At 41.1% G+C, this 24843-nt stretch overlaps 2 protein-coding genes across 6 annotated transcripts; one reads left to right on the top strand and one right to left on the bottom strand.

Moving 5' to 3' along the window:
* Nucleotides 1-34: 34 nt before the first annotated feature.
* LOC148901360 (uncharacterized) lies at nucleotides 35-24715 on the bottom strand. 5 transcript variants are annotated; one of them, XM_089022462.1, is made up of 12 exons: nucleotides 7228-7743; nucleotides 7063-7133; nucleotides 6873-6927; nucleotides 5294-5308; nucleotides 5078-5208; nucleotides 4861-4996; nucleotides 3849-4133; nucleotides 3413-3751; nucleotides 2295-2476; nucleotides 1711-1812; nucleotides 1517-1633; nucleotides 35-1448 (listed from the first exon to the last, which is right to left on the bottom strand). In XM_089022462.1, exons 3-12 carry the CDS (start codon nucleotides 6922-6924, stop codon nucleotides 1230-1232), a joined length of 1578 nt encoding a protein of 525 aa, XP_088878588.1. In that variant the 5' UTR covers nucleotides 6925-6927; nucleotides 7063-7133; nucleotides 7228-7743; the 3' UTR covers nucleotides 35-1229. The 5 variants fall into 5 exon arrangements, with proteins under 5 accessions (XP_088878588.1, XP_088878603.1, XP_088878580.1 ...); XM_089022477.1 differs by lacking the exons at nucleotides 7063-7133; nucleotides 7228-7743 and adding an exon at nucleotides 23448-24715; XM_089022454.1 differs by lacking the exons at nucleotides 7063-7133; nucleotides 7228-7743 and adding an exon at nucleotides 23000-24715.
* LOC148901361 (uncharacterized) lies at nucleotides 9097-22440 on the top strand. The gene is made up of 10 exons (XM_089022491.1): nucleotides 9097-9207; nucleotides 9310-9352; nucleotides 10229-10371; nucleotides 10483-10612; nucleotides 11369-11632; nucleotides 12630-12926; nucleotides 14406-14572; nucleotides 14648-14779; nucleotides 15550-15600; nucleotides 18566-22440. Exons 2-10 carry the CDS (start codon nucleotides 9313-9315, stop codon nucleotides 18740-18742), a joined length of 1401 nt encoding a protein of 466 aa, XP_088878617.1. The 5' UTR covers nucleotides 9097-9207; nucleotides 9310-9312; the 3' UTR covers nucleotides 18743-22440.
* Nucleotides 24716-24843: the final 128 nt, after the last annotated feature.

Below are 24843 nucleotides of genomic sequence, written 5' to 3' on the forward strand. Positions count from 1 at the left end.
CAATGTACTCGACAAAAGGATCAAATCAAAAACGGATAAGATATATATTTATTTTAAAAGGAATGATATATGACTTCATATTGCAAAAATATTACAAGTTCAGTTGTTTTCATTACCCGGATGCATTTGGTGATAAATATTTTCGTCTTGACAAGGTTCACAGGTATTTACAACATTTGGTGGCATATTTGTACAGGAAATTTCATGTTTGCACAGTGCCCCAGCAGTACTTATGGCAAAATTATGATCTTACATCACAGTCATTTAACATAATTCGTTGCAGTTTGAAAGGTTAATGACAAGAATAAATTCATTCTCTATGTTAGTATAGTGAGTTAATGTTCCCTTTTTTCAAACACCGCCAAATTTCTACTTCTAGCCCTCAATATGTAGCAAGCTCACTGAGCACACAGGCAAACACTTGGGACAGATTCAGCAAATATACAGTATACAGTGCATATCACAATGGTCCTGAGGGTCTGGAACAGGGATCGGGAACCTTTTTGACAAAGAGAGTCATAAAAGCAAAATATTTCAAAGTGTTTTTCAGTGAGAGCCACAAACACACACATACTTTCTGCTACCGCTTGGAGTATTGTACTGTATATTGATACGAACGTAGCATGGGGCGTGTAGAAGTTCCATCGATATTGTTTCATTGCAAATTAGAATCACAGCACACCCTGTTCTCTCCACAAAAGAGTCCTTCAGTCCATTCAATACAATCCTCGTCATCTTTTTTTATTTTCCCCATTTCACTCGTTGGTCATTAACTGAGTTAATAACTGAGTAGGCTTATTCAAAAGGGGGCGTTTACTTGTTTCAACGTCAACGGCCACCTAGGTCAGTATCATCCAATCAAAATTGCCCACTGCAGCCTAAACAGGAAACGAGTAGCCAAAAAGCGAGAATATTTTGTTTTTTTTTCTGCCAGCCAGATGCAATCATCAAAAGAGCCATATATGGCTCAAGAGCCATAGATTCCCGACCCCTGCTCTGGAGGTAGGTAGCATCAGAGGACAGCGGACACTAATGAATCTCTGGCAGAGTCAAATAAAGCAGGGAGGACAATATTCAGCGCATGCTTCAAAAATACCATTACACTGACAATAATGGCATGCAATATGGATGTCAAATCACCGGAAGCACAATATAGACTTGGTTGCAAAAGGCACAGGTGAGGTTTTTCGTCTGTTTCTCCATATGCTTCTCTGTCACCACTCCATCCACTATAAGAAGTTCAGCTTTTCTGAAGTATAAACACTGCAGGTGTCAGACGTATCAGTATCCAGCGGCAGTGCAGTATAATACTCATTAGCGTTGCTCCGTCTTTCTTGAACCGGGACCTTTTTGATCTGGAACTGAACGCAACCGTCGGATGACTGCAGGCAATCTGAGGCTCCAGGCACCGGAAAGGAAATCCCCCTTTCCTCCTCATTTGACATTACCTGCAAAGAAGGGCAAGTGTGACTTGATGAAAAAAATAATGGCTTCTATTTTCAAAAATCTGACGCACCTCTCGAGTTGAATTGTAACAGGGTGAGCTCACACGTCTTTGGCTTTCATAATTTTCAGTCCTCGTGTGAACAGGAGTCAGTTGAAGTGGAGCACTTTCCATAACAGGAGTGTAACCCTGGAAATACAAACGGCAATGATGAAAGGCAAAGGTTCTCTATAGTTGTAGAGTAAATCAAGGTGTGAACCACTTACAGTATGAATTGGACTGGCTCTCGGCGTCCATTTTCTCGGGGTCCCCAGCTGCTGGCCGTGATTGTAGTAGCCTGCCGGCTGAGGGCTTGGCTGCCTGTAGTTCTAAATGGAACATATAAACAACAGCGTATGTGGAACTGTCGCAGCTTGGAATTGAAGCAGATTTACGTGGGACAGGAGATGTGAGACAATCTCTTTTCTTCAATGGATGCTACAGCTTCGTTTTTGCTTTCAACATTTAGCTTGTGGCATATTTTCACCAGGAGGTCCCTGATCCACTGGTGAAAAGCTGGCTTTGATCCTCTCCTCTTTCATCTAGAACTGCTTCATACAACAAAAAGGGCCAGAAATTGCTTAAGACTAAATGACTGTGACTTTGTGTTGTCACATTATTTTGTTAATTGGATTTCAAGATGGCACTGCGAGAGAGGCTGCCTTTGCAGCAGCTCCTATATTTTGTTTTTCTACTTCTTCCTTTCCTTTCTTCTTCAATCCATAACTTTGCAGCTGTTAAATGTAAATGTCTTCACTGTGAGACTATTGAAGTCTTATCCAATCTTTGTTCTTACAAGCAATCTATTCACCTGGATGTTGACCATTGGGGGCTGGGCTTGTGGCGTCCGGTTCGTTCTGAGGCAGGCGATTATCTGCGACAAGCTGCAGTTGGGGTAACGCTTCATGAACAGGATAAAACCGGCCAGAGACACAAACATGCCGGAAGGGACGGTGATGGACTTGAGAAGAGCTCGCCACTTGCTCCCCCTTTCTAGATAATTAGAGAACAAAGCAATTAGAAGAAGCCAATGAATAATCGAGGCAATTTTACATTCTATAACACACACCATTGTTAACAGGGCAGTGTGCGAGCCAGGGTTTTCATAGTTACGATTTTATATCATGACTGTTTTATTTTTGTTGCTTTATTTAGTTTTTACAGCAGGTATGTTTGTATTTTTTCAAAAAAGCTTGTTTTCCCTTATTTTTTTTGTTTATTACAGGGTGTATTTGCAGCATGCAAGATGTTCGCAAGCTGCAATTGTAGATTGCCGACGGCTAATGCAGATTATGCGCCAACGTAGTTTAAAGGTGACTTGTTTGTCTATTTTTTTTTTTGGGGGGGGGTTGAAACTGATAGGATGCTAAACGTGCACAAACAAAAATAATCAGAATCAAAAAGCCTTTAACTCATTCACAGCCATTCACAAATTTATTGGGGAATTGAAAATATGGTGTAAAGCGCCATTCCCAAATTTGTTTGGGTTTTGTTTTTTCATGCTTGGGTGTCAATAAAGCGCTGGCCATGGCCTCTGGCAATGTTTTTTTCTTTGGGCAGCACTTCCCTTTTTTCCATGTTAACGCTTTGTTCCACCTTCAGCTCTATAAAAAGCAATATGTATGTATTGCATTGTATTTTGGACATATGCCCTTATTTCACATAACTCCAGACCCATATAATTTAGGAATTAACTGTTTTTTTCTGATGAAAGAAGAGAGTCTAAGATTTCAAACACCGTATTGAATGTTGATGTAATAATAGTAAGAATAACAGGCACACAGACAAACACTACACCTCTCATGATCAACTTGAGACCAATTTGCAGGCTATCTGTCAATCACAATCGACGTATCACGCACCCTTGAATTATTCGGACTTTTGTCCTCCTAACGCTGCTCCGAAGGAGAATTTGCGTGGCAAACTCACCAATCACCTGCAACAAGGTGGACGACACCAGGTTGCCATTAATGTCTCTGATTTCATAGACGCCATCGTGCCTCGAGGTCAGCCTCGCAATGACCACCTCGTTGACAGAGCCGTTCCTTCCAACGGAGACCAGGCCTCTATACCGCATGTCATGGTCAGTGATGTGGCCCTCTCGCATTAACTGCACGGGGCCGCGGGAAGGCTTTGAGTCGAAAGGCCCCAACGAGGATTCGTCCAGGTGTCGGGTGGGGGTAAAGATGAGGTAAGCACGTGCCACCGGGAGGAAGAGAGGGAGATTCAGAGACTCTTTGGTGAAGCGGGTCAGATTGAAAGTGTGTCCTGCATCCATGACCAGCGAATGTGATACAAGATTGGGGGGAAAAAGATCATTAGTGTTGTTAAACAATGAGGGTCTGATCAATTTGTTGTTTCTCACCGCGGACAGTGAGAGTACTGCGAGACAACACTTTCCCCTCAGCGTCGCGCACTGTGTAGTTGCCTTGGTCGGCTTGCGTCACTCTGTCAGCCACCCACACCTTCCTGTCTCGCAGCAGCCTGCCACGACCCGCAAGGCTGGTACCAGGGTCGGTCCGGTTCCACAGGACTATTGGCATCGCCTCGGATGGAGCGCCCCGGGGAGCAAACTCTAGTACGAAGCTGTTTTCGGGGATGCTATGCTCAAAGTTCTCTCCGTAGTTTCTGTAGTAGGACTTGATGCATTCTACGGGCAGATAATTGTGTGAAAAAAAGCACGATCAGAAAATGGACAAGGGTGTCCTGGAAAATTTGATATAATTTTGCAAGTCGTTATCGGAGACATGCTAGAGCATGTTTGGCAAGAGCTTAAAAACTCATTCACTGCCAGACGATATGCAAAAATGTGTCCACTCCAGTGCCCTGGTTTCTGTCATTGTCACTTGAATTCCAGGACTCACAGAATATTGTGTTTTACAACTACATAAACATTCAATACAGTGTTAGAAACCTTAGACTCTCTTCTTTCATGAGAAAAAAAAAAAGAGTTAATTCCTAAATTATATGGGTCTGGAGTTACATGACCTTCAAATGAGGGCGGCTGTCTAAAACACAACACAATAATAAATACATACGTGTTGGTTTATGTAGCGCTTTAACAACAGCTGAACCTGGAACAAAGCGTTAACATGAAAAAAGGGAAATGCTGCCTCCTTGCGGAAAGAAAAAACATTCCCAGAGGCCATTGCCAGCGCTTTATCGGCAGCCAAGGGTGAAAAAACAAAACCCGAACAAATTCGGGAATGGCGCTCTAAGTCATATTTTCAATTCCTGAATAAATTTGTGAATGGCAGTGAATGAGGTAACTATGACCTGAAGTGTGCCTTGTATATATCAGAATCAGAAAACCTTTATTCGTCCCACAATGGGGAAATATATGTGTTGATTTAACAAATCTGAGAAAAGTATCCAACCTGAAACTGTCAGACGAACGGTTTCATAGGTGAATCCAGAAGACATTTTGATTGAATAAAGTCCCTCGTCCGCATGGGTCACTTTTTTCAGGACCAGCATCTTATCTTTGGTCCACTCGAAGCGAGGGTCATTTACCTGAATAAAAAAAAATGTTGGTTTGTGTTCTGTGTACGTGAGAACAAAAAATATAAGCCAACAGCACGACATTTCCCTCACAATGGTCTTCTCGAGGAGAATACGCCTCGGTCCTGAAGAGTTCTGAGTAAAAGTCACAGTTCTTGATGTAGAGTATACAGGCAAACGAAACTCCTTCCCGGCACAAACCATCTGAACTTCTTCTCTGTCACCTGTCAAAATGGAAAAGAAAGTCAAGAATATTTTTTCAGATTTGCGATGAGAAAAGAATAGGATCAAGTGTTTATGTTGGCTTACCAAGTACGACCCAACCTGTAAGGAAACAAAATCGTATTTAAATTGTGCACGCAATGCAATAACCTGAAAGTTCTTTAACAAGTTTAATGGTCTACATGAGAGAAACGCTCATTGATAAAAACTCAGATCATATAATAATAAAGTTATGAAAATAAGTTTGGATTTTTGACAAAACTTCTTTTGTCAGATATGAAAACCCTGACTCTTGACCCAGTTCAATCATAATTGTGTCTCTAACTCTGAGAGAGAGAGAGAGAGAGAGAGAGAGAGAAAAAAAATATTGGAAGCTCTATATGTTAACTATTACACTTAATGTGTTATGTATAAACAATGAAAAACTACTATTACTACTAATAAGAATAATAACAATAATAATAACAAACAACAACAATAATACAGTAATTGGATTGGATTGGATGTACCTTTATTCGTCTCACAGTGGAGAAATGTACATTTCACTGCAGCAAAGTTATGAAAGGAAGAGGAAAGGAAAGAAAGAGGTAGAAAAACAAAATACAGGAGCTGCTGGAAAGGCAGCCACTCTCGCGGCGCCATCTTGAAGTCAAAAGAACAAAAAAACTACATGATAACGATGATGATGATGCTAAGAAAAGTCGCAGAGCACACTTCAGCCTATCCCGGCTGTCATTTGGCAGTAGATGGGGTACACCCTGAACTGGTTGCCAGCCAATCGCAAGGCAGACAAAAACGAACAACCATCCCTGTTCGCACTCATATTTAGGGACATTTAGAGTGGCTGCCATGCATGTTTCTTTGAATTCAAGAATAATCCAAAATATCCAGAGAAAACCCATGCAAGGCAGAGAGGGAACATGCAAACTCGACACAGGAAGGGGCCTTGAATCGAACCTTGCACCTCTGCACTGTGAGGTGGATATGATAATCAGTTCGCCATCATGACACCCTCTATAATTATATGTATTTTTAAAAATATTTATTATTCTAATTTAAAACAGATTCTTTTCTTACAGTGTTTTTAGGCGTTCAATTACCTGACATGTTTCGGTGTATACTTCCGCCAACGGGATGAACTTAAGACAATTATATATTATTCTTCTGTATCACCCAGCCCTATTTTCCAACTTTGGAGTGTAATGCTTAAAGATGAAATGGAAAAAAATGATCTTTTTACCACCCTTGATTGAGCCAAAGCATGTTATACATTACAACAAGTTCACAGCACAACAGCAGGCAAAAATATCACAAAAAGTGGATACACAGTTCAATGAAGCAACTTCTGACAGCTAACAGAAGAGCATTTAATTATTATGCCTGCCACTATATGTTGCTGAATTATAGTACCGATTATTTGTAGTCAATAAATTCTGTTTTTTTACCAATAAGGGGAAAGTGAATAATTTGAGGATTCCTTGCGGCACACGAACGGTAATACTGCACAAAGGTTGGTCATCACTAGTCTAATTCACCTAAATCAAAGTGTCAGTGACCTTGATATTGCAGTGAACACATGTTAACAGGTGTAAAATCTGACACACAGGTTCTCTTATATGCTTTGTTAGACTCCAGGTTCTGCCAAAATGATTGAAAAACAACTCACCCACAGCAAAAGGAAAACTGTAGAGGACCGCGAACAGGGCGTAATGGCACATCTCCTATGTAGACAAAAAAGGGTCAGGCTGTTTCATCTTTACACACAGGTGACAGCAATGCAAAGGAAACGAAAAAGTTTGCATCCATCGCCTGATGTGCGACACTCTCGAAGCGGGACGATTATCGTCCATGCACACCTGCAAACGACGATAAGGTGCGGCAAACAAATCTAAGGCAGCCCTCAGTGACGTGACGGCCTGATGACGCCCTGTTTAGACAAGCCATGACCAACATTTCAGATGATCACTTATTGATTATCGAAACGTCCTTACATTTTCAACGCAAAAAAAGCCCGAACCCACCTGCAGGATACGCGAGAAACAATTCCACGGGAATATATTAGGGAATTTTTGACATGAATGGGTGAAAACGGGTATAAACGTTAATCCGCAGCACGCATGCGCAGTGGCGGTCCCCAGTTATTTATGGAATTCTCAACAGCTTTTACGTCAGCTACGTTGCGCTCAGTATCACGTGGGTTAGCTCCAGGAAACAGATACGCTCTTTGAGCAAACCCTTCCGAACGGTGTCGTCTGCCACTGCGGGGTTTTGCGCCAAGATTGAGATTGATTGTAAATGAAGGGGGCCGGAGGTGGTCGAAGTCAGCATGATACAGACAGAACAGACACAAATAAGTGTTCAGCGTTACATGTCTGAAGACGAGACATTTAACATGCACTTTAGATTGAAATTATCCTAACATAAGTGATGTTATTTTGCATGTGATTCCTGATATATAGAACAAACCGTTGGTGTTAAATTACACATTGTTATAATTTACGATCCAACCCGTCCACACAGATTTAAGGTATCAATAAATTTTACTCGGTGGCCCAAAGCGCTGTACAGTTTGTTCAACATTGTCCAACTCACAACTTGAAATACAATCAGACGAATAATCGAGAAAAAAAAAGAAAAAAAAAAGAAAAAAAAAACAATTGTTGCGAAGTATAAAGGATTTTTTTAATTAAGGAAGTACCTACCACAAATGCTCCCTTGCTTAATTTATGGTAAATATGCCTTGGTGAAGATTTTGCTCCAGTTATCATTTGTTGTCATGGGGCGCAATGTTTGCGTTGCGTGGTCTGCTCACACCCACGTGGCCTCCTCTTTCTAAGCGGCCTTCAAAACTCTCAAGTACACTTTTCAGTCACGGGGTGGTCGGAAGCAAAACGAACGTTGGTTTGGCAATTTGCATACTTGGCACGGGAGCTAATCAGAAGTATGTTTTCCCGCTTCGGACTACACCGTGACTGAAAAGTGTACTTGAAAGTTTTGAAAGCTTAGAAAGCGGAGTCCACCTAGCTTGTAGAGGTTTGCTTGTAGCTTTTACTCTGTTCAATAAAACAAGTTTGATGTTTTTTCTTGAAGTTGTTGGCCACCCAGCCAAGAGTGGCAGAGACGTTTTGAAAGTTGTAAGCCCGACGTAAAAGTTGTACCCTCTGGTCAGACCTTATTTCAAACACTGCTGTATACATTATTATACACAGTTGTAACCTGCCCCCTGATGCAATTTTGACACCTCTGATTTATATTGTCCTTACTCTTCTTGTCTTCATTCCATATTATCATTCTTCTGTAAAGAAAAGGTTTCTTATTATTTGATTTATTGGCCTTGTTTATTGCATTACATTGAGCAACTGCACTCAATGCGTTTAAAAATGTTCTAAAAAGTGAAATTTAGTTGAGGCTTGCAGTCCATTGTCACTGCCACTGCCATATTATCACTAAAATTACCTTTTCTGTAGACTTTTTTCAATGTTGTATACAGATTCACTTATAATGGCCATTAATTATCGGTATACATTATTTCACGTGTCGACACTGTTATTGGATAGTTTTTTGACATACTATATATATTTTCAGTACTGTAATTTAAAAAATGTTTTGCTCTTCATAAATGTATGTTTTCAACATAGGATTTTGTATTGACCGTTATTTTATACGTTGGAAAAAGGGTACACGTTTGATAAATTACGTACTTTGTAAAAAAATGTATACATGAAATGTATTATGATGATGATGATGATTATTATTATTATTATATTTATTATTATATTAGTATTATTATATATTTATTGTTATATATTTATTATTACATATTTATTATTACATAAATGAAGCGAACTTGGTTGTGCCAGTGAGTGGCAACCGATGATGTGCGCACACCAGACGCAGCAGTGACGCCCCGACAAGAGAAAAGCCTCGCCCAGTTTATAAGTGTCCTTGCGATTGCAGCAACTCGGCTTTTTTCAGAGGGAAAATCGCACACCAATACTCGAGTAAGTTTAAGTTACCGAAAAAAACTATCAAGTTATCGAATCGTGAACTTTTGTTCTGTGAATAACGAACAATGCACATGTGGCCATGTTGTTTTTGTACAGGTCATGTTGCTCGCATTCATTTTGCTTCTATGCTTCCTCTGCGGTGAGTAACGCACAAGCAATAACACATGAACGCTCTTAAGATCAGCCTTTGGAGTATTTATCCAATATATTTGATATCAATGTTAGTAATAACCACCATGGCCGTAATTCTGGGCCTGCAAGTGTACAATTAAACTTTAGTAGTGAATTGCTATGCTGCCCGAGTGACACTATTAGGCCCAACGAGCAAACGTGTCATGTACTAGTAGCCTGCTGGACCTTGCTAGTATCACAACGACTCGTGTCAAATTCAAGGCCCGGGGGCAGATCCGGCCCCATCCACCCATCCATTTTCCAGACCGCTTTATCCTCATCAGAGTCGGGGGGTGGGGGGGGGGTGTTCTTCGGGATCTAGGTGGGGGACACCCTGGATTGTTTGCCAGCCACTCGCAGGGTACACAGAGACACAACCATTCACTCTCACACTCACACCTAGGGACAATTTGGACTGTTCAATCAGCCTGCCATGCATGTTTTTGTTAAGTGGAAGGAAACCGGAGTACCCAGAGAAAAACCCACGCGTGCCCGAGAAGAACATGCAAACTCTACACAGGGAGGTCGGACCGGGTCTTGAACTCACAACTTCTGCACCGTGCTAACCACTCGACTACCGGGCCGCCAGATCCAGCCCGCTATTCATTTTATGTTGCCCGTGACTGCAAATCCTCTGTGTCAATTTCCATGACCCTTGCTAAAATCTGCAGTGAAAGGTCAGAGTGCAATTTACTGGGGGATGTTTTAGGGAATAAAACGTCAATCAATCAACATTCCTTCAGGCAAATTTAAACCCTATATTCAATATACTGTCTATATTGCACACTTCAATAGTGTGGTATGCTAATACTGCATCTCCTCGGTTCTTTGTGTCCAATTCCAGGGTCATTTGGTGCACAGCATGAAGTGTGCTATGGTGGAACTTTTCGCTTTCCCTATGATTATCCACCACCTGGATACACTGGGAAGCTTTACTTCTCTCCGAAAAATGGTGAAAGCAGGAGGCTAGTGTTAGAGACTGGCAAGGTTTGCATTTTTCTGGTTTTATAAAAACAAGGATGATGACTGCATTGGCATTAAAAACAAAAAACATAATTAACTTATCCGAAATTTCATTTGTCTTGTCAATTTTTTCAGGCAATGGATCCACGTTTCAAGGTTACCTCTAGAGGTCTTAGTCTGCAACACGTGACAGAAAAAGACAATGGATATTTCTCAGTTTCATCTATTAACTTATTTCGTGATAGGGTCACATTGAAAGTTGTAGGTAAGATCATTTTACTTTGTTACGTTGACTGGTATAATGGAGAATACAGTTATGCATCATCATTTCTTGTTGCGAGGGACTCAGTCCAGAAAATGGTGGCAACATTCTTAAAATTCAGCGATTCATAAAGCATCAACACCATGTTTCGAGCTTGCAGTCATGATCCCATGTTACATATTTGCTGTATTTTGGAAATAAATTATTTCAAACACAAACCACATTCAAATGAGAGTCCTCAACACTATCAGCATGACATGAGTAAACAAATATGCGCAGTAGTATTTTACACAAATCATTTAACGGACTTTTTTTCTTTCACACATATTAGTAAATACTACGACTACTACTAATAATAATAATAATAATAATTAATAATAATACATTATATTTATAAGCGCCTTTCAATGTTGGGGAGTACAGGAAAATTTGTAACAGTGATGTTAACTTATATGTGCTATTTGATGCATTGGGAGACAATCATTTCATTCTTGGCACATGGTGCATTCAGGGACCGTCAAAAAAGCAATATGTCTATGTACACAAAACCTCGACTATTAATGGATTAACCCCCCCCCCCCCAAAATAAATAAATAAATAAATAAAAACCTTGCAAATTCAGAAATGCCAATCCACCACAATGAGAAATTTGCCAGTCGTTCAAAAAATTTAAACATGTTTTTGTTATTCTTAATATGTTTACGTTACGTTTATGTTATTCTGTAATATGTTGACTATTTTCCCCTTGTGTGTGACTAGAATGTGCTCATGAGATACACCGGTATTACCATCACCGGTTTCGTATCGATATCCCCACGAATGCAGAAATCCTGGAATTCAGCACTGTTGACAACTCCGACCCAGTAATCTTGTGGAATCGCACTCAGACCAGTGGTGCATCCAGGGGCCAGGTGAAACAAAATTACTGGGAATTGTCAGAAGTTACACAAGGTGACAACGGCTACTACAACTTCCGCAAAAAAGACTACACTTTGGTGACAAGGACAAGACTTAACGTCACAGGTGAGTCACATTGTTTGTTATGGCAAGATGTCAACAGTCTTGTCATGCTGGAATTCATGTGTCAAGGTGATGCAGTAGTTGACTGGGACTTTCATTCTAAAACATGTGAAACAAATCATCCATATATTTTCCAAACTACGTTCCAAACGGGACATGATAATGGCCAGAACGTGGTTTTCCATCCCGATATGACAAAAAAAAATCGTTCACTTCACCCAGAAAATGTTGAAAGCGCACAAAAATTATTGCCGTATATAAATTTACCAACACACTGCTTCTGCCATCATTGTGAAATGTAAATTTCTCCACTGCGAGACTAATAAAGGCAAATCCAATCCAATCCAATCCAATTGTGGAAGCTAGCAGCCAACTCTAAATGTGGCTGAACGCTAACCACTTCAGGCTCATTTCGGTCGCTGTAAGTTTTCAAGAGGTAAGAGCGTCAGATCCGTCCGTCATTGTCATTCTGTCGTTATTTCAAGCTGAACCAAAAGTATCATCCTCGGTCAGTTATTGTCTTTATTTTAACCATGCTTTGATAATGGTAAATTAAAATTTGTCAACACAACCTTTTCCAATATTTTGATTATCTTTAAAAAAAATGCTCCTCACTCCTGTATTTACATAACAGCACCTCCCAATAAAAATTATATCGAGAAGGGAGAAGACTGACAAAGGAGTGAGGCGGGAGGAGGTAGAAATGTTATGGGTTAATGAGACGAATACTCCTTGACATATTTATTTACTGTCTGTTAAAGATGATGTCACGTTATTGTCACGCATGATTGATGTCACAAGTCGGATAAAGTTCAAGTCGAATATCAATAGTGTTATGTTTCACAAGTTTGTTCCACACCCCCACTTACCTGAATACGCACAGTGCATATTTGGAATATCGGTAAATATGTAAAAAATGCTTGGTCAAGCAACGATTCCAGACCTTTCCAAAGCCTAACTTACTGATCCTGTTCTTAACAATCCCTTTTATCCTACGAAGAGTTCACAGATCGCCATTTGCCCGAGGAGGACACGCACCTCACCCTGCGATTCCCCTCGACCTACGATCCGTGGGACATCACCTTCAAATCAAGGACGGGCAAAATCATAAGATTGATGCGTTCTGGACGTTTCACCAATGGTGGCTATTCGGAAGACTCACAGTTTGAGGATCGACTTGTCATGGAGGACCGCAGCCTAGAAATACTCTCCCTCAAAGTAGAAGATTCTGGCGCCTATGAGTTCCGGGACAAAGAGGGTTTCTTAGTGGTGGTGGCCAACGTGGAGGTCATACAAGGTGAGATACAGCGCGTTTACCATTGAGAAATATACAGGTAACATCTGAGTTAAGACCAGGTTCAGTTCCGACACAACGGTCATAAGTTGAAATCCATTCAAACTGGCCGACGTGACGTTGACACGACAGGATAGATTATGATGTCTATCTGTTGTTTTTAAGTAACGTTTTCTACTGAATACTATTATATACCAAACTGTTTACAGTTCATTTATAAATTGTATAACTTTTAGTGTCAGTTTTATCATTTTATGTTTCGTATATTCGATTTTTATTACTGTATAACTACTGTATGTACCTGTAATGTATACAAAACTGTTAAATGTACAGTTCATTTATAAATGTTATACAGTGAGACCTCAACTTACAAACACCTTATCTTACATACATTTCGTCTTACAAACGTCACATTTAGGAAAATTAAACCTTATAATAAGCACTATTTTCATAATACACACCCGCCACGGCTTAATATTATTACATTACTAAATACAGAAATATTAAAACTTTGTGAATTTGTTCCATGTTCAATTAAAGTTTTCTTTTGACGATATAAAAAAATATCGTCAAAATGGCAAGACATAAAAGCGAAAAGTGATCTTCGGCGGAAGCACACGACCGAACAGCACCAGAGGTTAAGTTACCAACAGTCCTTATTGAAGGTGACTCTCCTTCTATAAGCCATCAACGACCATCAAAAAGGTAAATAAAACTTTCTTTTACAGCACAGTTTATTTCTTTAATTACAGTCCTCATGTAATGCGCCTCTCTTTCCAAACAGCAATTCCCTTTGACCTTCGACCTCCAACGCCATTCCATCAAGCCATAAATGACCATCACAAATGTAAATAAAGTGACTTTATGATACAATGCAGTGTATTTCATTACAATACAATAGCACATTTATTATACATAGAATAAGGTATGTTGTGTGTAGTTTTAAGGCTTATTTAGTTGAAAAGTATATTTTATGGAAACCCAGGAACGGATTATTCCCATTTGAATGGTTTCCTATGGGAATTTTTTTTTGCGATACACACTTTTCTCCTTACACACTCTGTCTTGGAACCAATTAAGTTCGTAAGTTGAGGTCTCACTGTACTTACCCTGCTCTTCCTGCTAAGGGCCAGAAGAGGTCGCCCGACACATACGCTCGGACTCAGGCGGACACCGAAGGAAAAAAGCAGTGTACAGTACTACAGGAGACGTCTGCACTGTATAACTACTGTATTGAGTGTCGTCACGCAGATGATTGTTGTGCGAGTGTGTGGCATGCTGGCTGGCCAAAATTGTAGTACCCGTTGCCGGCTGCTTGCTCGTTGCGGTGCCAGGCGTAGAATAAAAAAAGGAGGGGGGCTAGCGGTCGTGGTCGCAAGTACGGGTGGTAGTAACTCGCACCGGTCTTAACTCTGATGTTACCTGTATCTGGTTGCGGTAACTATGGCCTATAACTCACTTGTCATCTCTCTGCTTTCACAGTAAATCCCCCTGCATATGTTTATGTCATCGCTTTTGTTGCCATTGTTGCTGCGATGGCTATCTGCTGCTGCTGCATAAGAAGATGCTGTTGCAAAAAGAGTGCATCCAAAACAAACACTCCTCTAACAAATCAAGCAGCAGCACCGGCACCTGCTGTGTATTATCATGTAGGTGTCCTCTCAAACGGCCTCTCACAATCGCATCCGGAAGTATTTAAAAAAAAATTCTACTTCCAATTGCAGGGCACAAATCAAGCCACAGGAGCAAGTTACTCTGCAGCACCAGCCACTGGAACTTATTCCTATCAGCCTGCGAATCCCGTTGTCCCAAGGGAACCTTCTGCTGCATCTGCACCCACCTCCATCGGCCCACCTGTAACGTTTTTTCCTTCATTTCCAACCATTGATTTTCTTCATTGTTACGGTTTCAAAGACAAATCACAGCTTAGTTTTCACAATATGCGGCATCAATTTACCATGACATCAAACTAGTTTAAGACACATTGTCAGAGATGTTTGCTGAGACATTTTGAACAAAGGAAGATTGTCTTTTACTGCCGGCAGGGGGTGCAGTTTTCATGAAGCCACTTCGTGCGTGCGCTTCTCGACTGACATCAGACCTCTGCAGGCCCTGCCAAGCTTTTTACTGAGAGTACAAGCACATTCAAGTGATATATTAGTAAAACACAGCCTTCTTGATTTGAATACCACGTCCCTGGATGTGTCCAATGGACATCCCTCAAATTCGTCCTTTGGTACAATCACCAACATCCATAAACTAACATAATGTTGACATTTTAATGAGTGGCCTTGATTTGTAACGTGGTTAATTATATATATCTTCTCCTGCAATGTACCAAATATTCCCTTCCTCCCTGGGTTAGTTCTCTTACTCAAGGATGACAGTTTAACAGGCTGGGTCTGTCTGCATATCCACCTCCAGTATCATTTGGTTTACTAACTGTACACACAGTACTAGACAATGCGGGACATTAGCAGCATCTCTTTAAATCAGTGGTGGAAAACAGGCACAAAAGGGGCCCTCAAGGTCCTAAGTTTGAGACCCCAGCATTCGATAATTGCAATTGGCAAGTGTGTGACACCTTTATTCCAGCAGTGACTTAACATGCCCGTCTCACCGTCAGGCTTACAACAGTGTGGATATCCATCCGGATCCAAACCCGACACAGCATGAGGTACGCACCCACACAGCATGCAGTCCTTTATTTGTTGTGCGCTGCACTTCACCTTGAAGTAGCGTATTTTCCAGTGTATAAGGCGAACCTGAGTCATGATAAAAAAAAAAAAAAAACTTTATCAACATCACATGGATAATACGTACTGCCTCAATCGGCAGTACATATGCACCTAAAAGCTAGCAACCACTCATTTGACGACAATGAGGTTAAAATATTAGCGAAAGAAAATAGATGGTTGAAGGGGGAGTAAAAGAAGCCATTTTCATAAAGCAGCAAATTCTTTCCCTGAACCGGAATGGTGGGGTGAGGTTCAATTTGGATCGTTCGTACAATAGACTGCTTAGGCAACATAGGATTAGTTATGCTGATGAGGTGATACCAGGGCCAATTGGGCTATCAGGCCAATCGTCAGTCAGGACAATAGAAGCTATCAGTGGAGCTGCAGGGATTAGTCCTCTGCTCCCCCCAACCTGAGAGCAGGGACCTATCATAGCAGTTTCCGGCACCGCCATGTCTGGACAGTAAGGATATATATATCGGGCCGATACTACCAGTAAGAGTTTAGTTTGCTGAAGAAGAATCTTAGATAAGAAGCGAAACGTCCGACACCTTCAAAGAAGTACAGATGACGGCTGAAGAAACCTTTTCATCGATGGACCACTCCTGTACGACTGAGAGCCTACACAAACGTAATAAGCAGTACTATCAATATAACCGATATCAGAATCAGAATCAGAATCAGAATCAGAATACCTTTATTCGTCCCGCAATGGGGAAATTTGCAGTCCACAGCAGCAATTGAAGAGGGATGGGGTTGGGGTGGGAGTGAAAGGATAGAAAACAAGATATTCTAAGCATAACAAAATAAAAATGTCAACTGTATACTGTGCAAATGTAGATGTGCAAAAACCGTTCTATAAACAAGACTGTACATAGTGCAGAATCAAGAGATGCATTTAGATATATTGCAACAACCCATATTTACAAGTGTCCAGTTTTTTTTTTGTTTTTTGTTTTTTGTTTTTCCACATGTGATCATTGGGAATTGTGAAGCCTGACAGCAGTCGGTAGGAACGAGCGGCGGTACCTCTCCTTCTTGCAGCGCGGGTGTAATAGTCTCTGGCTAAAGGAGCTACCCAGAGCTGTCAGGATGGGCAGGAGGGGGTGGGAGGGGCTGTCCGTCATAGCTTTTAGTTTAGCTAGCGTCCGTCTGTTGCCCACCTCCTCAAGAGAGTCCAGCGAGCAGCCCACGACAGAACTGGCCCGCTTGACAAAGCGCTCCAGTCTTTTTCTGTCCCGGGTGGTGATGCTGCCTGACCAGCAGACAATGCCATAGTGGATGGCTGATGCCACCACAGAGTCATAGAAAGTCTTTAGGAGTGACCCCTGAACTCCAAAAGACCTCAGTTTCCTGAGGAGGAAGAGGCGACTCTGTCCCTTTTTGATTAGGGCATCAATATCGATATAACGAGACTTTACTGTATATGGAAAAAGTTTGAAAATACACCATTTATTGGGGGTGTGCCTTATACTCTGGTGCGCCTTATACACCGGAAAATACGCTACTTCATTTAAATGTATTGTTATGATAAGTTCTGTAGTTGGATATACAGTGATGCCTCGGTTTACGAACCCCTTGGCTTGCGAACCTTTCGGTTTACGAACATTACATTTATGAAAATTTTACCTTGGCATACGAACTATTTTTCGGGACACACACGGAGCTGCCACAATAAGTGATGTTCGGTTCGCGAACGAGCCCTTTCTCCTAACAAGAAAATGGTGGCCGACTGTTTTGTCCTCTATTCCTCGCCCCCAGTCTTTGGTTAAAGCCACATGATTGGTCAAGAACGCAGCAGTGAGGGTGTGGGGGTTACAGACAGAGAGTGAGGCCGTTCTCCCAAAAACAAAATGGCGTCTTTGGTTAAAGCCACGTCAAAGTACAAACAAGATGAATGACATGAATAATAATCTTGTGTATAGTTTTTGCTTTTTTGAATGTTGCTGTGCCGATGACCATTTTGTGTTTGGGAGCCTTTTACTGAGCGAGTTGCTTGTTCTGTAGCCACAAAGGGACATAAGTCTTCTTGTGCCGGTCCCAAGCCCGGATAAATACAGAGGGTTGTGTCAGGAAGGGCATCCGACGTAAAAGCTTGACCAACACAAACATGCGGATCAAACCTCTGAAGATGGAGGACACTGATTTGCTGTGGCGCCCCCTTGAAGGGAAAAGCCGAAAGGAGCCGAAAAGAAGATTGGTCAAGAACGCACAAGTTCTTGACCAATTCAGAGAGAGAGTGAGAAAACACACGCACTCACACATGAAAGGGAGACGAGAGAGCTTGAAACAAAAAAACAAAAGTGAAAAAAAGCAAAAGTGAACTGGTGAGAAAATGGATAGAAAACAGTGAAATTTGGACTTGTTTCAACTTTGATAGTTCAAAAGCAGAGTGTAGACTGAAAGGTTAAATTACATCAATCAGGCTACACAAATAACCCGCACAAGGCATCTGTACACCTGGTGCAAAAAGCAATCAACCCAGCTCAACAGAACACAATTGATGAGGAAAAAGGTAAAATTATCGCAGAGAAAGCACCTACAAGGGATCATTCCTCAAGATGGTGAAAGAAGAAGCTTATGTTCCTCATCAAGTGTTTAATACTGATGAAACCGGCCACCCCATTCCATCAAGCCATCAACGACCCTCACAAAGGTAAATAAAACGACTTTATTATACAGGACAGTTTATGAAAATTACAAAGTAGAAAATTATATTTTATGGGGACCTCGGAACAGATTATTCTCATTTGAATGGTTTCCTATGGGAAATTAATTTTTGGGATCCACACTTTTCGCCTTACACACTGTATGGGAACCAATTAAGTTTGTAAGCCGAGGTATCACTGTATCTCTCCTTAGTCCTACATACCAAGTACATTTCTTGTTTTTCAACCTCCCCAGGGTGTCGTTTCCACTGGGCACAACGCGCCAGCAGCTCCATCCCTGGCATTAGATATTTCCTCCTCAGACTTTGAACCAAAGTTCGAGCTCAAAGGGCTTCGCTTTTCCTCCAACCTTCCACTCAACTCTGACTCCACTTTTTCCAGTGTTTACAACTCCGATAAACTCAACTTCTAAGGGGGCGCACAATGCCTGGCTGGGACAAAGCTACACAAAAGGTGGAGGAGCATGTTTTCTGTGAGACAGAAAACATCACCTTCTGTGAGCATGTCTCTCAATAGGCAAATGTGCAGTGTCATCAGTATTGATTTATTTTTCGACCCTTTTGCTGGCGTTTATAGTTTGTTTCATGGAAACCTTTAGAGTTTATCACGTACAGTGGAGTTGAACTGAAAAATAGAATTGCGGCGTAGCAGAAGTGGCCAACAGTAGAAAAAATAGGATTTGACTTGATTCTATTAGTCAAGTTATTTTTATTTGATATTGGCAAAATGTCAGACATGTTGGGTCGGACACTGTGAACAAAGCCTCGAACACAGGAAGATTGTCTTTTACTGTCGGCAGGGGAGGTAGCAATTTATGACCGACGCCCAACGTCTGCAGCCCTCTGCCAAGCTATTTATTGAGAGTATATGCAAATTTAAGTGATACATTAGTAAAACATTATCTTCTTGGTTTGAATAACACACCCCTGGACGTCCCAAGCACCAACAACTCTAAAAGAGCAGAATGTAGACATTTTAATTGGTTGACCTTTCCATGAACTGATAGATTTGTAACCCGTTTAATGACGTCTTCCCGTGAAGGAGTTGACCAAGTCGTAAATTAGTCCAAGGCCAGATCTCCTATGGGAAAATGACAGTTTGGGCCTTGTGTTCGGGGGCATGAAATTTTTAAATATGATAACTTCTATCACAAAATAATGCTGCCTTGAGTACAGTATTGATGTCACGCCGATGTACCTCAACACAGCATGTCAAATTTCATTTGGTAGAAACTACATTTCTGGAAAGCCTTAAAGGACAACCGATGTCACTTTTTTGTTTCTTAACTGACATCAGGAAAATGTTTAATAGCATCTAAAATACCCAAAACACGCAGTATGATATTTTTAGTCAAATGCAAAACACCAATAAAAATGACTTACAGTGTCCAAAGTCTGCAAAAAATTGAGCTGCGAATTGGGCATTTTCAGAAATTCCCGCCCCCAGTTCGTGACGTCACGCCAAGACGTCTTGCATTGCTGGAGAATCAAAACAATGGCTTCAGATTTGGAGAATATGCTTTCTTGTTACACATCCAGTGATGAATATGATTCAAATAGTTCTGAAGAGGAAAGCATACATGTTTGCAATTGATTAAAGAAGTCCTTCCGCGTCATTTTAAGGCATCTGGACTGCAATGTAGCGTCCCAGAAAAGAGGGAGAAAATGGCGACCAAGCTCCCTGTGAGGAATTAATCAGCCCGTTTCCGCAGGCTGATAAATTCCTTATATGGAGCTTGGACACACTTTTCTGGCTCTTTTTTGGTGCAGCATGACGTTTTCAGACCAAACAAGCACAGCAAAATGCATTGACGTGATGGAAGGACTGCTACAATGTGTCCTTTTTTTTTTCGGTCAGGGGTGTTCCTTCAGTGACGTCACATACGGACTCGTCACCCACTCAAAACCAAGACTTCCGGAATATTCAGCGCGAGTCTTAAAACGTAAAATATAGCTATATGCGGTGGAATCTTTGTAAAAGACGCTCAGTAGAAGTCATTTGAAGCCATTTTACAAATTATGGACACAACTTGAGACGGAGACGTCGGTTGTCCTTTAAAATAGCATTAAAAACCTATTGCACACAATACAATTCTTATCAATTACAATGTACTGTACGTCCTTATGAGATGTTTTGATGGGGTGCCTAGAAATCTCAGGCCCCCCTGCGTTATTAATCCCACGTCTGCCCTTGCACTTAAGTCATAATTGCCAATGACAAATTATCATATGAGCTCATTTTTCTTCTATAACCACTTTAAACACTAAGCCATATGCAGGTATTGCTGTTATCGTCAATTTTTTATGTGGTGTTTCTGCTTGTATTATTTTTTTTTCATGCTAAATGTTCTCTAAATCGCTTTGTTGTAGCTGCAACTGTTGTGAAAACACTATATAGGTCAAGATGGATTGTGTTGTATGACAGCCGCACCTACTCGGCCAAGGACAATAAGGGGCTAGACATGAACATAATTACTCCAAAGTATGATAACAATCACATAGACATTGTTTTTATTCAATGAACTGACGACTCTGTATTAAATGTAAAAGTAAAAAGGGACAGATAATCAGCACGTTCTTGCGTGTGCAAATAATAATGATATAGCATCGGCTCCCTCAGCCACTTCATTCATCTTCCTAATCATCGACAAAAATATGCATGTTTTCCAAATGTAGTGGTGGTGTTGGTGATGGGGGGATTAAATAAATAACAAGAGACCCCAGAACAAACCAAGCAAGTATGAGGGAACACTCAAATTAACCACAGCAGAGCCAAAACTGGCGCACCAGCGGTTAGCTCGTCGACCTCACAGTGCGAAGGTTCGATTCCTGGTCCTGGCTCCCCTGTATGGAGTTTGCGTGTTCTCTCCGGGCCCGTGTGGATTTTCTCAGGGTATCATCCCACATTCCAAAAACATGCATAGTAGGCTGATAGACCCCTCTAAATTGTCCCACGGTGTGAATGTGAGCGTGGATGGTTGTTCGTCTGTGTGTGCCCTGCGATTGGTTGGCAACCGTTTCCCGTGCCTATTGCCCAAAGATGGCTGGGATAGGCTCCAGCGACCCTATTGAGGCTTAGCGATTCGGGAATTCATTGAATGAAAGTCAGTACTGTGATTAAACCCATAACCTCTTGGCTGTGAGGCAGGCGTGCCTCCTACAAGAATCACCGTGCTGCCGCTTCGTGTTCGTATGGTAAAAGCGTCGATTGTCTTAGCTACGTGATATCGCCACATTGCTTGTTACTCCAATGTATATTGTACGTACATGTTCAAGTTCATTTTTCTTCTGTCTCAGGTCACATTTGCTGAGCTCATTTTAGAAAGTAGCGCTCAAATTGACCTCAGCACTCGGGGCACGCTGCACTAAGCAGAAAAAAAACATTTTCTAATCGGTGTATTCTGGTTTCTGTGTGCCTTTGGCATTAATTAGTACTGTATCATTCATGCAATCTTCATTTTCCATAGGAAAAAAAAATATGCTGTTACTGATACTCTTTATGTGCGTAACAACTTTTTTTTTTAGTGATTTTGTCACAGGAACAAATACAAAATGAGTATTTTTAAAATAGTTTGAACGTGGCAATATTTTGGATTCTAAAGCAAAATCCACAGTTGTATAGGACTGATGTTGGTCAACCAAATCAACAATACTTGTGCCTCATTACAACAAGCTGTTTTAGATTGATCACAATCACTATGAGCTGTAGAGCTTTTTAAAAGCCATGTTAATTGATAAGCGTAAAACGCTGATGAAGGCCTTCTGTGAACAGGAAACAAATGACCCAGAGCTTAGGGTGAACATACTACCTCATGTTTGGAAACATTTGTGATTTTTTTTTTCCGTTTTTCAATCCAAACCAAAACTCAGACCAAGCTGCCTCACTACTGAGAAATGTCGAAAACACACCCATTCAAGTTGCACGTGTAGCCTTTTGTGTGGTTCAATTCTGCTTTTTGCTCTTTTACCGTTTGATGCAATTGTCTGTTAATGCACTTAAGATTGATGTCTAGTTTGTGGCCTGTTGTTATTCACTTGGAATAGTTTTATAAAAACATGTTGCATGGCAAAATGTGTATCTAACAAGATGTGCATTAAAGTTACTAACTCATGTCTTGTTGGTTTGTCTGATATGGGCGCGAATGTTAACTGGCACTCTTGCTTCTGAATACTCTTGTCTACAACTTGATCAAATTCATGAGGATTTAGGTTGTAAATGTAGTGTGTTTTTCTGGTAGTGTTCAAGCTAGCAGATGAGTTTTCTGTAATAAATATGAGTGCTTAGGATTCTTCACTTGGGCATCCTTGACAACCCGACGAGATTTAGCACAGGTCAAGAGAGGAAGTGTGACTGGAGATTGACTTTCTTTTTCTTTTCCTTTCGGCTTTTCCCTTCAAGGGGTCGGTCGCCACAGCAAATCAATGTCCTCCATCTGTAGCGGTTTCATTCGCATGTTTGTTTTGGCCAAGCTTTTACATCGGATGCCCTTCCTGACCAACCATCTGTACTTATCCGGGCTTGGGACCGGCACAAGAAGACTTATGTCCCTTTGTGGCTACAGAACAAGCAACTCTATGAACTAAATAAAGACGAAGTTGCTTAGTAAAAGGCTCCCAAAGGCAAAATGGTCATCGGCACAGCAACATTCAAAAAGCAAAACTATACTCACCATTTGATGACAATGCTCTGATCTTACCGTGAAATGGGCATCTATTTCCCTACATTACATAGCTGTTATATTTTATTGCTCATAGTGACGCGTTTTTATTTTTAGTACATTTAGTACATTTTTAGTAGTTCAAACCATCGACCGGAAACTTAATGTATCGTTGACGACATGGAGTCCAACTTTCTAATGTCACGGTGATGCATTCGCGTGGTGCTATTACGATAGTGTCCGGGAGAAAGCACGGCACCGATCTGTGAGTCATTTAGTATCGGGCTACCCAGGAAAATACTATACGACTTATATAACATACGCTACGAGTGTTTTATTTTGAAAAATAACCGGATCATCTCTTACATCCATCTATAATATGTCGCGCTTGACACATGTGAAGTTGCATTCCTCGGTCGCGTTTTAGGTTACCACTAAAATATCATCTCATTTTCCGTACCTCTTATTCCTCATTAGGGTCGCGGGGGTTGCTGGAGCCTATCTCAGCTGTCTTCGGGCACGAGGCGGGGGACACCCTGAATTGGTTGCCAGCCAATCGCAGGGCACACAGACATACAACAGTCACTCTCACACTCACACCTAGGGACAATTTGGAGTGGTCAAACTGCGTGCCATGCATGTTTTTGGAGTGTGGGAGGAAACCGGAGGACCCGGAGAAAATCCACGCGGGTCTGGGGAGAACATGCAAACTCCACACAGGGAACCGGCCTCCTCTGCACTGTGAAGCCGGTGTGCTAACCACTCGACTACCGGGCCGCCCTCCCACTAAAATCAAATCTGGTAATTGTAAAAAAAAAAAAAGTTTCAATACGCCCAGCCAAGAGAAAGAAAAGGAGCCTACGACTTTCAAAAAAAGGGTTACATTTAATCGACAGTATAAGGAGTCCTATCTCTCAACGGGAGATTCTCGCGCACCAAGGCCACTCTGCATAAGGCGCATTTGTAGTTTTCATGCACCTTGTATCTTATTTTGAAGGCACACTTAAACGTGACCGTATCGACCAGAGGATGTTCCGGCCAGGTAGTTCCTCTTGTCATGATTTGTGTTTATCAGTTTTGATAACACACAGTTTTCATGTCGGTCGTATCATATTTTGTGTTTTCACGTCACACCTTAAACGCCGGTCCCTGAAAATGTCTGCCATTAAACCGGTTCGTAGGTCTAAAAGGGGGACCGCTGATCTAACAGATACAGAAGGGAGTTGTGACACCCACATCCTGTCATCAAGTGTTTCGTCCCTCCTGCAGCGTGTGCATTTTGAGTCCCTTGCAGAGGCCCCAATGGTCAGGGTTCTCTAATCTGATGTAATTTCATTGTTCTATTGGGTCACCGTTTTCTATTTTCATTCCAGTATATATTGTACATGTTCATTTTCAATCCAAATTGACATGCAGTAGAAAACGTTTTTTGAATCAAAAGGTCTGCAATATGGAAGAATAAAAAGAACCTCGATTCATTTTGGTTTGATAGGCTTACATTTTGTAACAAATTGATCATTTAATTCACAAAATATGAAAGTGATTATTGTTCTGTTTAGATTTGTCTTTATTTTTGCACAAATCTAATCTCTAAGAACAAAACGTTTATATACCCAGAGCTGATTTTCCCAGTTTTCTGGATGTGATAATTTAATTGCAAGGGAAGGTATCTTCATAATAATAGCATATTAAATCCCAAATTGAAGTGAAAATCATAAATCCCAATTATGAAACTTAAACTTTTTTTTGTTATAAATGATACAGCCCTAAACACAAAACAAAAACCTAATTGTGTCTTAACCCCAAACTCTTTGTGAGCATTGTACTTGAGTCACTTTATTAAGAACAACCATACT

Source organism: Hippocampus bargibanti, linkage group LG02, assembly GCF_051943395.1.
Source record: "Hippocampus bargibanti isolate YZ-2025 linkage group LG02, ASM5194339v1, whole genome shotgun sequence".
NCBI classification, from domain to species: Eukaryota; Metazoa; Chordata; class Actinopteri; order Syngnathiformes; family Syngnathidae; genus Hippocampus; species Hippocampus bargibanti.

Coding starts and splice junctions, on each gene's coding strand:
- LOC148901361 (XM_089022491.1), top strand. CDS start 9,313: ATGTTGCTCGCATTCATTTTGCTTCTATGCTTCCTCTGCG. Junction 14,573..14,647: donor CACCTGCTGTGTATTATCAT/GTAGGTGTCCTC, acceptor TTCCAATTGCAG/GGCACAAATCAAGCCACAGG. Junction 15,601..18,565: donor CAAACCCGACACAGCATGAG/GTACGCACCCAC, acceptor CAACCTCCCCAG/GGTGTCGTTTCCACTGGGCA.
- LOC148901360 (XM_089022445.1), bottom strand. CDS start 19,754: ATGCCCAATTCGCAGCTCAATTTTTTGCAGACTTTGGACACT. Junction 6,928..19,712: donor TTTTGCAGACTTTGGACACT/GTAAGTCATTTT, acceptor TTGTCTACATAG/GAGATGTGCCATTACGCCCT. Junction 2,477..3,412: donor CACCTTGTTGCAGGTGATTG/GTGAGTTTGCCA, acceptor CTAATTATCTAG/AAAGGGGGAGCAAGTGGCGA.